Source organism: Mauremys mutica, chromosome 7 (assembly GCF_020497125.1).
Source record: "Mauremys mutica isolate MM-2020 ecotype Southern chromosome 7, ASM2049712v1, whole genome shotgun sequence".
Lineage (NCBI taxonomy): Eukaryota > Metazoa > Chordata > Testudines > Geoemydidae > Mauremys > Mauremys mutica.
Window position 1 is genome coordinate 43,010,009 of NC_059078.1, and position 13,088 is coordinate 43,023,096.

At 43.1% G+C, this 13,088-nt stretch overlaps 1 protein-coding gene across 4 annotated transcripts in view; it reads left to right on the forward strand.

Moving 5' to 3' along the window:
* Positions 1–13,088, forward strand: part of PFKFB4 (6-phosphofructo-2-kinase/fructose-2,6-biphosphatase 4) — a 111,371-nt gene that overhangs the window by 85,641 nt on the left and 12,642 nt on the right. For all 4 annotated transcript variants that reach the window (XM_045024234.1, XM_045024232.1, XM_045024231.1 and 1 more), the window contains exons 11-13: positions 4,464–4,593; positions 7,247–7,309; positions 12,009–12,073. In XM_045024234.1, coding sequence (XP_044880169.1) covers positions 4,464–4,593; positions 7,247–7,309; positions 12,009–12,073 — 258 coding nt within the window. The remainder of the gene's footprint in view (positions 1–4,463; positions 4,594–7,246; positions 7,310–12,008; positions 12,074–13,088) is intronic.

A 13,088-nucleotide genomic window follows, 5' to 3' on the forward strand; every position in this document is an offset into this window, starting at 1 on the left:
TCGCACCAGCCCTGTGGACACGAGAATGAGAGCTGCCCTGTCGCTGGAGAAGCGTGTGGTGATTGCACTGTAGAAGCTGGCTACTCCAGACTGCTACCAATCGGGTGCTAACCAGTTCGGAATGGGAAAGTTGACAGTTGGAATCATGTTGATGGAAGTGTGCAGGGTCATTAATCACATCCTGCTCCGAAACACCGTGGCTCTGGGCAACGTGCATGAGATTGTGGATGGCTTTGCACAAATGGGCTTCCCTAACTGCGGAGAGGCGATAGATGGCATGCACATTCCAACTCTGGCACCAGGCTACCTAGCCACCGTGTACATTAATTGCAAGGGGTATTTCTAAATGGTTCTCTAGGCACTTGTGGATCACCATGGGTGTTTCACAGACATTAACACAGGCTGGTCTGGAACTGGCCTGTTCAAGAAGCTGCAAGCAGGGACTTCCTTCCCGGACCAGAAGATCCCCATAGGGGAAGTTGAAATGCCCACTGTGATCCTGGGAGACCCCGCCTACACCTTAATGCCATGGCTCATGAATCCATACATGGGGCAACTTGACAGCAGCAAGGAGCGGTTCAACAACAGGCCAAGCAAGTGCAGAATGACTGTGGAGTGTGCATTCGGCCGTTTAAAAGCCTGCTGGCGATGCCTGTATGGGAAGCTGGACATGGCTGATGACAATATTCCTATGCTTATAGCTGCGTGCTGTAAGCTCCATAATATTTGTAAAGGGAAAGGTGAAAGCTTCACTCAAGGCTGGACCACAGAGGCTCAGCGCCTGGAGGCTGAGTTTGAACAGCCGGAGACCAAGGCTATTAGAGGGGCACAGTGCGGGGCCATAAGGATCAGGGATGCTTTGAGGCATCAATTTGATGCTGAAAGCCACTAATATTTGTTGCTATGCTTGGGATTGCAATGCTTGTAATGCTGGGAGGTGACTGGTGCACATGATGTAAGAAGGGGCTTTAACATAATTGTATGTTGATTTGCAGGGCTCTTTTTGCTTTCACTTAATAGAATAAAGATTGCTTTCAAACCAACACAATTCTTTTATTGAAAGACAACAACCAGAGGAGAGAGTCAAACGAAAAAATTCATCAGCATGGATGGGAATGGGGGAATGGAAAGTCTAAAGAGGAGGAGAGGTCCCGGGACGGCTACTGATTTGTGTATGTCCAGGGATCATACTCAACCTTCTCCTTTGGAGTACAATGCAGCAGGTGCTGTACTTCAGCAGGGCCAAACTGCAGATGGATGGGTGTTGAACGCAGTGAGTATTGGGAGTCCACACTGCTGGACTGTGAGGAGGGAGGAGTGGAATGCTGTGGGTAGAGAGTGGAGCCAGGAGGTTGATAGGAGTGTGTTGGCGGTGTGTGTGGGGGCGCATGGGAAAGAGTTTTGCGACAGCAGCTGCAGGGGAGGGCAGATGCAGAGCTGCTCGGTTTGAAGAGCTAGTATTGCCTGGAGCGTGTCCGCTTGGCCACTCCATATCTGTTAAGAGCAGCTCTGTGCCTTCTTTCTGGTTGCCGCTTTCCTCTTTTGTGCCCTCTTCTTGCTATTCCGCCACTCCTTCAGTTCCTTTTCCTTGGCAGCGGAGTGACTCATAACCTCACGCATAAGGTCCTCCTTAGTTCTTCTTGGACGCTTTCTAATTCTTTGCAGCCGTTCTGCTGCTGCTAACAAAGAGGGAGGCTGTGCTCCCAAAGTTATCTCTGTGAAGTTTAAATGCAACATTTTACAGAAGCAGTATTGTTTGCAACACAGACAACACTGTTTCAGTGCTTTAAAACACAGCCAGTACTCTCACACCTGTCACTAACTGGCTGACCCCAGGCAAGCACACACAAGCCACAAGACCCCCAAAATGGTGAGTAGCCACAAGGGCAGGGTGAATCACTATTCCCGGACCCTGCTGTACACTGGGCACATGGCTCTTGGGCACTTGGGGAGAGCCAGCACTGTATGGGGGGCCTGATAATCATTCCTGTCCCCACACTTCCCACAGGAGGTGATCATTATGGAAGTTACCTTAGTGCTGTGATGGCACAGTGGCATGGGAAAGTTACAGTTAATGGGGCAAGAAACAAAGCAGCTCTGCCGAGGAACCTGTGGGAGCGGATTGCCCAGGATCTCTACGAGAGTTTCCTGGAGATCTCTGAGGGAGATTCCAGTGAAGTGAAGGAGTGTATCAACAGCCTGTTCTGCTGCTCAAACTTGTCATGAGGTGGGAGACAAGCCTGCTTTCTGCAACCCTCCTGCCCACAACAACTCACTTTAGCAATTCCCAAAATCAGATCCACTTACCAGGGGCCTCATCTCCTGTTTGCGCTTCACCAAGATCCCATTGGCTAGGCTCCTCTGGGGTAGAAAAGAGCTCCTGACTGCATGCATCTCTGGCCTCCGAGTCATCCTCTGCCTCTGGTTCCTCCACCCCCTCTTCATCCAAGATTGCCTCCTCCTGGTTCAGTCCGCTCTTGACTGGCAATGAAGCCAATGAAGTATCCACCGGGGACTTTGCAGTGATGGTGGGGTCACCACCGAATATCACGTTCAGCTCTTTGTAGAATCGGCAGCTTGTGGGCGCAGCACCAGAGCGGCAGGTTGCCTCCTGCACCTTGTGGCAGGCATTTTGCAGCTCCTTTACTATGATCCTGCACTGCAATATGTCCTGGTCATGGCCCTTTTCTATCATGCAGCTAGAAATCTGTCCATAGGTATCATAATTCTGACAGCTGGAGAGCAGTTGGGACTGGACAGCCTACTCTCCCCAAATGCCGATGAGGTCCAGCAGCTCAGCATTGCTCCAACGGGGGGATTGCCTGGTGCGTGGAGAAGCCATGGTTGCCTGGAAAGATGCGTTGAGACCACTACACACATCACTGAGAAAACAGGAAGTGGACTTTCAAATTTGCAAAGGAATGTATGGTGTGGGGCTGATGGTTGGTCCCCTGAGAACAGGGCAGTAGAGTTCAAACCGATGGCCAGAGAGGTGAGAGCAGGCATTGTGGGACACCTCCTGGATGCCAATTGCAGCTCTGTAATCACCACAGTGTCTACACTGGCCCAGCAGCTCTGTAGCCATGGCGCAGAAAGCTCTACGCCTCTCGTTGAGGTGTTTTGTTTTTTTTTTTAGAGCGTTGCACCTGCGCAGTTTCTGCACACTAAGTGGCTTGGTGGTGTGTACACCTCGGAAATTACAGTGCTCAAAGCTGCTTTAATGTGCACAAACTTGCCATTGTAGACGGGGCCTTAGTTACTCACTGGTAACTTCCAGGTTAAAAGGTGTATGTTTTTGTTTAAATAATCATTTAGACATGGGGCACTTTTGTATCAAGGTCAGACTCTAAACTTTTTTTTTTAAAGGCCAATATAGAGCAGCTACCTAAATGTTATCACCCTCATGATCTTGCAGAAGTTAAATAATTGTGGATAAGATGACCCAAACAGGAAGGGTTATGGTGTTAACTGACTCCGGCCATGTCTAGAGACCTTAACAGTGGCACAGCTGTACCGCTGCAGCGGCGTCACTGTAAGTTTCCCGTGTAGCTGCTCTGTGCTGACGATAATTAAATCACTCCTAACAAGCAGCAGTAGCTGTGTCAGTGTGTCTGTCAGTGAAACTTATGTTCATACAGGGCTTGGGAGTGTTTTTTCATACCCCGACCAACAAAAGTTTTCCCGACAAAAGTGCTAGTGTAGAGATTCCCTAAGATGAGACAAAGTTTAGGATTTTTTTAATTTTTAATTTTTGGTTTAATTGAGCAGGCGTAATTCAGAAACTAGGAAAATAACAAAGAAAGAAAAACACCCTTTGACTTCGGTCAGTCTTCCTTAGTGTGGGCTTAGTGCTAATCTCTGTTCAATACAGCATTTAACCACTTTAAACACATGCTAAAGTAGCATTGACTTCAAGTTGGCATGCTTAAATGCTGTCCTGAAAAAAGGTGCTTTTCTGAATTGGAGTAAAAAAAGGGTAATATGGAAGAGAATCTAGCAACCAAGTTAATAATGAAAGGTTTGGTATTTCCCATTGGAAGGATCAGGCCATAAATTACCAGCACAGGATAGCCTATGAATGGGAAACTGAATTTAAAAAACAAACTAACCAAAAAAGTATAAGTGAGAGTACATCAAAGTATAGAAGTTCACGCAAATAGAGGGAATATTAAGATAAATATTAATGGTAAAATTCTATATTTGAGAGGGTTGAGGGATAATTTGGCTCCAGAGATAATGGCAAATGAATAAACCACTTCCTCTACAGAGTAAAAAAAAAAAAATTGTAAACTTTTTTTTTTCTTTTGCATAGTACACTATATAGATGTAGGCCCTCCTTTCTGGTCAATATCCTGTCTTAATAAAATGTTTATAAAACAACTAGCATTAGTTGTTCCTTCTGACTGTGCAGTAATTCCTGCCTAAGTAAGCTTCTGACTGCTCAATATGCTTTTGTTTTCCAGTCATATGAAGATCTCGTTCAGAGACTGGAGCCAGTAATTATGGAGCTGGAAAGGCAGGAAAATGTGCTTGTTATATGTCACCAAGCAGTTATGCGCTGTCTGCTTGCTTACTTTCTGGACAAGACTGCAGGTATATGCCCTTAATCAGCATTGATGTTTTAATACAATGGGTCCACCTGAGCCTTGCAAATGGTCTTAGCAACTGAGGGTACGTCTACACTACGGGATTATTCCGAATTTGCATAAACCGGTTTTGTAAAACAGAATTTATAAAATCGGGTGGAGCGCGGCCATACTAAGCACATTAAATCGGTGGTGTGCGTCCATGGTCCGTGGCTAGCGTCGATTTCTGGAGCGTTGCACTGTGGGTAGCTATTCCCTAGCTATCCCATAGTTCCCGCAGCCTCCCCCGCCCCTTGGAACTTCCGGGTTGAGATCCCAGTGCCTGATGGGGCAAAAATCATTGTCGCGGGTGGTTCTGGGTAAATGTCGTCAGTCACTCCTTCGTCTGGGAAAGCAATGGCAGACAAGCATTTCGCGCCTTTTTCCCCTGGATTGCCCTGGCAGATGCCATAGCATGGCAATCATGGAGCTTTTTTTGCCGTTTGTGACTCTCACCGTATGTGTACTAGATGCCGCTCACAGAGGCGATTCAGCAGCGCTACACAGAAGCATGCTTTTGCTTTTGCATGACAGCAGAGATGGTTACTAGCCATATTGCACCATCCAAACCCTTCCATAAATTGGAACTGAGGATGATCATGGCTACCAGTCCTTTTGTACCATTTGCTGCTAGTGCCCCTGGTCAATCAGCCAGGGGCGCAAAAGCCAAGAGTGGTTACTAGCCATATTGCACCTTCCATCGTTTTGTACCATTGGCTGCTGTCATAAGTGCCCCTGGCCGATCAGCCAGGGGCGCAAAAGCAAAAATTGGGAATGACTCCCTGAGTCAATCCCTCCTTTTTGGTATCTAAAAATAGAATCAGTGCTGCCTAATATAGGCAAGTGTGCTAGAGAACCACCTGCTCTGTGTCAGAGCCCGCAGAAATTATTATCTGTATGCTATTCACAGGGGGTGCTCCTGTAACAACCCCACCTGTTGATTCCGTTCTTCCCCCAGCCTTTCTTGGCTACCGTAGCATTGTCCCCCCACTTGTGTGATGAATTAATAAAGAATGCAGGAATAAGACACACTGACTTGTTAGTGAGAAATGAGTGGAAGGCAGCCTCCAGCTGCTATGATAGTCCAGACAGGACATTAAGCAGTGTGTAGGAGAGAAGCCCAGCATCCCACTGCTAGTCCAGGGGCAACTGAATCTTTTCTTTACACATGAAGGGTGGGGGCTGATGGAGCTCAGCCCCCTGTTGCTATGATGAGGATGGTTACCAGCCATATTGCACCATCCATCCACCAGAAAAAATTAGGGCCAATAGGCTGATGACGAGGACGGTTACCAGTCCTTTTGTACCATCAGCTGAGGCTGATGATGAGGATGGATTTCCATCATTTTGTATGATCAGCTTATGCTGATGATGAAGATGGATTTCCATCCTTTTGTACCATCAGCCGCCCATGGCGGGGGGGGGAGCAAGGATGTTGGTGTTGAGTGCTGCACTATCGCGTCTATCTGCAGCATTCAGTAAAGATAGGGTGACATGTAAAAGAGTCAGAGGATTGTTTTACCTTTCGCTTCTGGGGGTGGGTGGGGGGTGGGTGAGTAGATTGCCAAGCTATGCCCTGACCCGCGGGCACTGTGTTTGACCCTAGAAGCATTTGGAGCTCAGCCAAGAATGCAAATAATTTTAGGAGGCTGCAGGAACTGTGGGATAGCTTCAGTCCTCCAGTCCATGCGCATCCATTTGATTCTTTGGCTTTCCGTTACGCTTGTCACGCTGCAGTGTGCTGAGTCCCTGCTATGGCGTCTGTCTGGAGATTTTAAAAAAAGGATTCTGAATTTCATCTTCTGTAACGGAGCGCTGATAGAACGGATAGAACGGATTTGCCTGCCCTTACAGCGATCACATCCGCATGGTCCATGCGGGAGCTCTTTTTTTTATTTTGATTTCGGACTGCATCGCCACCCGTGCTGATCGGAGCTCCACGCTGGGCAAACAGGAAATATTCAAAAGTTCGCGGGGCTTTTCCTGTTTACCTGACCACTGCATCCGAGTTCAGATTGCGGTCCAGAGCGGTCACTGGTGCACTGTGGGATAGCTCCCGGAGGCCAATACCGTCGATCAGCGTCCACACTAACCCTAATCCGATATGTTAATACCGATACTAGCGTTACTCCTCTCGTTAGGGAGGAGTACAGAAACCGGTTTAAAGAGCCATTAAAATCGATATAAGGTGCCTCCTAGTGTGGACGGTTTTGGCGTTAAATCGGTTTTACGCTCCTAAAACCGATTTAAACGCCTAGTGTAGACCAGGCCTTATGCAGCCCAGGCACAAAGCTCACCCTTCCCTTGATGCAATGTTAATGTCACAGCAGATTCTAACGTGATAATTCATTTGCACATCAAAGGTTACTTCCCCGGGTGAATGGTTAAGTGGAATTTTTTTTCATGTCTGACCTACCTTTCTGCATGCCTGGTGTGTGATTTGTATTTAATAATTCCTGTCTTTGAATACACAAATGTTTTTCTGCTCAACCAAAAAACAGGTCTCAGTGTCACTTAGGAAGAAAAGATCTTTAAATAGTTTTACTATAACAAACATTACAGCTAAGTGAATTTTCTTGTTCCCAGTGTTTCATATGTATTTTTGTTTTTCAATTTCTCAGAACAACTGCCTTATCTAAAGTGCCCACTCCATAGTGTCTTAAAGTTAACCCCAGTGGCTTATGGTAAGTTAAAACATTTTTTTTTGTAAACATTCTATTATCAAATTCCACCCTTGATTTTATTAAAATAAAGCTACATAAAGTGAAGTCCTTTCCAGTATAACTTTAGGGAGAAGTCCTTATTTAATTTCCTTTCCCAATATCAATAAAATTATTTAGTCAAAACACCTTTTCGTGAAACATCGTTACAAATTTCCTTTATTGGAAAAATAAATAGTTAAATCTATAAATGCTGAGGGCGAAATTCTGTCCTTATATATGCATATACCTCCCTTCCAAATTAATGAGTATACATATATGTATTTGTGAGTTTTGATTAGACCAGAAAAGTGTATAATAATGAAGATATGAAAATACCAATTTGTGTGTGTGTAGGTGGACACTTTCTTGTGTGTATTCATTAATTTAGTCCAGATGATATTTCACCAGCAAGCACACCTTGACTATGTTTGTACTGTGCCAGCTCTAGGGGACCCCAATGCTGGTTGAGTCCTTTGAGCACTGATTTAATATCTCTGCTAATTAAAAATAAGCAAGTGAAATTCTGAAGGTTGCTCATAAAATGGGAGTTTGGTAATTGTCAAACTTTACCCCCAAGGAGTCTGCTGGTTGTTTTTTCTGAGATTTATTTATGATCCCTCTTTTTAAAAAAAAATTTTTTTTTCTTTTTTCCTGGCTGTGTCTCCACTTTTTGTAAAACTCTTCATTAACAATTATTACTGTTAGATTGTTTTTCAGCAAATCTAAACTCTTAGATTTACCAGAAGTCTACAGAATACAAGGAATAAAATTAAATAAATTCTAGAGTGGTTTTTCAGACACAGTTCATAAACTCATCACTACTAAGATTAAGTGCATCTCAACCCTGATTCAGCACGTCTTATTTTAATGTGCTTCATTACATTGTCCTTAGAATAATTGTTTAATTTTACACAGTGATGGCTAATCACTGTTCAGAAGATAAATTGTAGATGGAGAAAAATTTCTCACAATTTATCTGAGAACAAGTTACTAAAAAATCATTTGACAATTTAACTACACAATGGAATTCAAATGGCAAAGGCTAAACAATATATATATCCAGTTTAAACAAAAACAAACCCAAATTGGCTTCTGTTCAGATCTAAGTAAGAGAAAGGAAATAGTTGTTAAAAACCAGGGGAATTCATATCTGGAAAAAAAAAAGATTTTTATAGACTTCATAACAATGATCTAAAATATTCTTGCTTTTTAAACAAGCTAAGAGATCTCTTCACTTTAGTGACACCTGGTGTCCAAAATCATTTATAACAAGTTGCAAGGCAGATATGCTGGGAGTTCTGGTATTTAAAAATATCTCAACGGAGAAGGAAGGCATGTTGTACAGGTTATCAGTCCCAAACTATTCTAGTGTTTCATATAGAAATTGTACTGAACTGTTAAGTGATTTTAGGTACTTTGTAATCTGGATTTGGATATTGGACCTGAATGTTATTAACAGTATTTTAAGATACCAGATAGGAAAACAGAATTAACAATGAGACCCCCTCTAGCTCCTATTGACTCAAATAGGAGGAAGGCTGTGCTTATGAGAATGGATTTTTGTATTTGTGTGATTGATAGGTGCAGCATAACCTATTTTTTAGTAATTTCACCAACTGAAACCGTAAAATTTGTCTACAGAAGTTAAAATTATATAAATATTTCAGTTTGTTAATATTTCTGGGAAACTAATATTGATATGTCACTTGGATTCCATGGGACAAGATGTGAAAAAGCATGAGATATTTAATAACCATGTGTGTTTCATGTGTTTGGGAAACCTTTGTCCCCTAGTAAGTTGTCATTACCTAGTGCTTTGAACTCAATATGTCTTAGTCCCTTTCTTATGTGTGTAATTGTACTATGTTAGTTCCCATAAGCACTATGTGTCAGATCATTCCCCAAGAATCCTACTTGGCAGTGTGTTCATCCCTAGTGACTAGTGGGGATGGACAGTTGGGCTATGCTTATTATCTTAACACTCCCTTACAACCCACTCTGCGGCATCTGCTTAACAGTTAACCATCTGATGCTATATTTACTTCTATGCAAAATTCTGTGTTTTTGGAACCCCCCCTTAAGGAGACAAGGCAGGGAGTGTGGGGCTCTGAGAGAATCTCTGAATTAATGGCAGGGAAACAGAAGGCTCAGAAACCTCTGTGGAAATAGTTTTAGAATTGAACAGTTCCCCAGCAGCTGCACATATTACTCCTGGGGGATTTTGTGCCAAAAAATAATAAATTCTGTGCACAATATTTTAAAATTCTGCATATTTTATTTGTCAAAATAACACAATATAATCAAGTCAGTTTCAATTATTTTGTTGATTTATTTAAAAATACCTGTCAACAAGTATATCTGTAACAATACAGACAACAAAAATTCAGAAAATGTTTTTGACAAATAGATTCCTTACTGGTTATATTAGTACAGAACTTTAAGTAATAATTAATTTAAACTACAATACAGAAATGTATTTCCTGCATCCCTCAGAAACAATGCATAGGCTTGGGGGAGTCAGGAGTAATGGAGGAGCTAAGGAAGAGGGAAGTGATTGCTGGAAAGAAGCCTGGGAGTGAACCTGGAGGGCTGTTGGGTATGGGTGGGAGAAGTATGGAACAGTTTGGTTTTTGTGGGGAGGGATTGTTAGGGAGTTGGGGAGCCTCACCTATGCAGACCCTGGCTGACTCCTAGCTTCTCCCATTCAATCAGGCACATCTACCCCATCCCCATGTGTCCCTGCACCCTCACTCAGCCACCACTCCTCTCCCATCCCCATGTACCCCTGCATCCTCACTCCCATTCAGCCCCTGCCCCAGTCTGTCCCCCCACTAGCCCTTCTGAACCTCAGTCTGTCAGAAGCCCCACTCTGTCCATCCCCCTCCATATTCTGTGCCTCCTCACCTGGCCCCGTGGGTAGGGCGCTGTGTGGAACACAGCCTCGTCTCCTCTCTATTGGCAGAGGGCTGCTCCCATCCAGAATCAGTTGCCCTCTGTTCGGGTGCCAGAGCAGCCCCCCAGTGAGCAAAAGATGTAACTGCAGCACCTCTCCAGCAGAATGTATTTTCTGCAGAGAAAATTTTTTTGTGGGGAACATGTATTCAGCATGTGCACGGTGGTGCAAAATTTCCACAGGAGTAAAGTATCAGGGGTTTGAACCCTCTGCTGTTTGTGTGTGGGGATGAGAGTGCCAGTGGAAAAACTGGTTCTCCCTTGAGGAACAGAGTTTCACCCCAGGCCCTTTTAATGGGCTTTTCTGCAGGATATGGCCATCTGGCCCAGTGTATTCTCTCATTGCTAGTTGCAAATGAGTTTCTCAATATTAGTCAAAAAAGATCCCCCTCTGAGGAACGGTACAAATTTGTACCATCCTGACTGTTGATGTACTTTAATTTTTGGAAGTAGGGTGGATTTCTGCTTGACTTGCATTTGGCGAAAGTCTGCATTATAACTTCTGACAGCCGTGTTAGTGTGTATCTGCAAAAAGAACAGGATGTTCCAGTCTATGCATCCGATGAAGTCGGCTGTAGCCCACGAAAGCTTATGCTCAAATAAATGTGTTAGTCTCTAAGGTGCCCCAAGTACTCCTGTTCTTATTATAACTTCTCTGATTCACTGTAATTAGTAAGTGAACAGACTAATTAGAGCACATATAATAATGCATCACAAATGGTACTTTGCTTTAATGTTGTGTGAGGTTTCAGAGCATATACTAATAGATATTTTGTAGTGTATTTCATAAAAATAATGTCTTAGTAATATGAGACCTGAACTACAGCCCTTGGTTATTAAACATTGCTGAGGAGTGAGGACAGACCACCAAATTATGGAGAGTGCAGATTAATGGCAGATGATTTAGTGAGTTTCTTCTGTGTCTTCAACATGATGAGGACAGGTGGGACGTATCAGATTTGCTCTCTGCAAACAATCTTGTTTCTTGTTTTTTTTTAAATTTTTTTTATATTGCACTGGATAGTCACTAGTCTGTAAATGGATCCGTTTTTTCTGGAGGCATCAGTTAAAACCAAGCCAGCATGAGAGACAAATAATGGCTTTCCTACTTTCTCTGAGCTTGTTGGCTCATCCAATGAAAAAAAAAATTGGCTTCTCCCCAGAGGTTAGCTTTAGATTTCCATTTATATAAATGTTAAAATGTTAGGTAAATTTAATAATAATTTAATAGCCTTGCCTGTGCCAGCCTTAGTAATGTGGGCTTTTAAAAATCTGAAATATACATGCATTTGGTCACATTCACCGTTATTAAGAGTTTGAGGTCAGTACAATGTGATGCTAAGGCTAAAAGTATCCCAGAAAACAGAAGTGGATGTGAAATTTTATGATTGTGTGTATGCCTATCATCATTTTTGATGGTTTTTGAACAAAGTGAATTATTTAGTTTCCCTGTCTTGTTAAAAGTAATAAGAAGAATATGAGGTTGAAGATAATGAGAACTGGATTAATCACCATACTGGGATAAATACTAAACCCACTGGGGTTGGTTCATTGTGAGGCCAAGGACAATCAGAACTTAGCAAAGGAATTCCAAGTGAAAGCCAAGAGGTGGAGGGACGGGCAGGGAATAATCTTTTAAAGTTAGATCACATATTTGCTGTAACTTTTTTTAAAAAGCAACACAGTTTTAAAAACATTAATTGCTTATCTGGTTAATTTCTGTCAACAGGTTGTAAGGTGGAATCTATATTCCTGAACATTGAAGCTGTAAACACACACAGAGATAAACCAGAGGTAGGACAAGTGTTCAATACAAATACCTTAATGCATTGCATTTTCTGAGATGATTATCATAAAAAAAAAAGTCTATTGCCCAGATTTAGAATTAATTTGCTACAATTGCTGAGCATATTTAACTTTACACATCAGCTTCGTGTAACCAGTATGTTACTCATTTGGGTATTGTTTGCTAGATAAGTTTGTGAAAAGAAATTTTACATTTCAGATGTAAAGGTAAACTCTGGCTCTTGCATTCAGAAATATCAACTGTGTGTACATAGTGTTTCTAAGGGCTGGTCCACACTAAGAAGCGGGGTCGAACTAGGGTACCCAAATTCAGCTACGTGAATAGCGTAGCTGAATTCGAAGTACCCTAGTTCGAACTACTCACCCGTCCAGACGCCGCGGAATCGAAGTCCGCGGCTCCAAGGTCGACTCCGCCACCGCCGTTTGCAGTGGTGGAGTACCGGAGTCGACCGCGGCGCTTCCGGAGTTCGAACTATCGCGTCCAAATTAGACGCGATAGTTCGAACTCCGAGAAGTCGAACTCACTGCGTCGACCCGGCTGGTAAGTGTAGACTAGCCCTAAGTCAATGCCTTCTATATTTTTATGTTAGAAAACACAAAGGCCAAAGCCTTAGTAATGATCAAAGCAATGAATAAGCTATTCAGTCTGTTATGAACCAGCTTATCATGCATCTATTTCACTTTACAAGTGCATGATAATGTATTTTAAACATTAGAGGAAAATGTTGATTGAGCTCTTTTTCCATTTTGGAATTGGCATAGTTCCCCATGCATTTCCAAAATGTGCAAGAACTGTTTTTTTTTTAATAATAATTGGAGATATACCAATCTCCTAGAACTGGAAGGGACCTTGAAAGGTCATCGAGTCCAGCCCCCTGCCTTCACTAGCAGGACCAATTTTTGCCCCAGATCCCTAAGTGGCCCCCTCAAGGATTGAACTCACAACTCTGGGTTTAGCAGGCCAGTGCTCAAACCACTGAGCTATCCATCCCTCCCTGTTGAT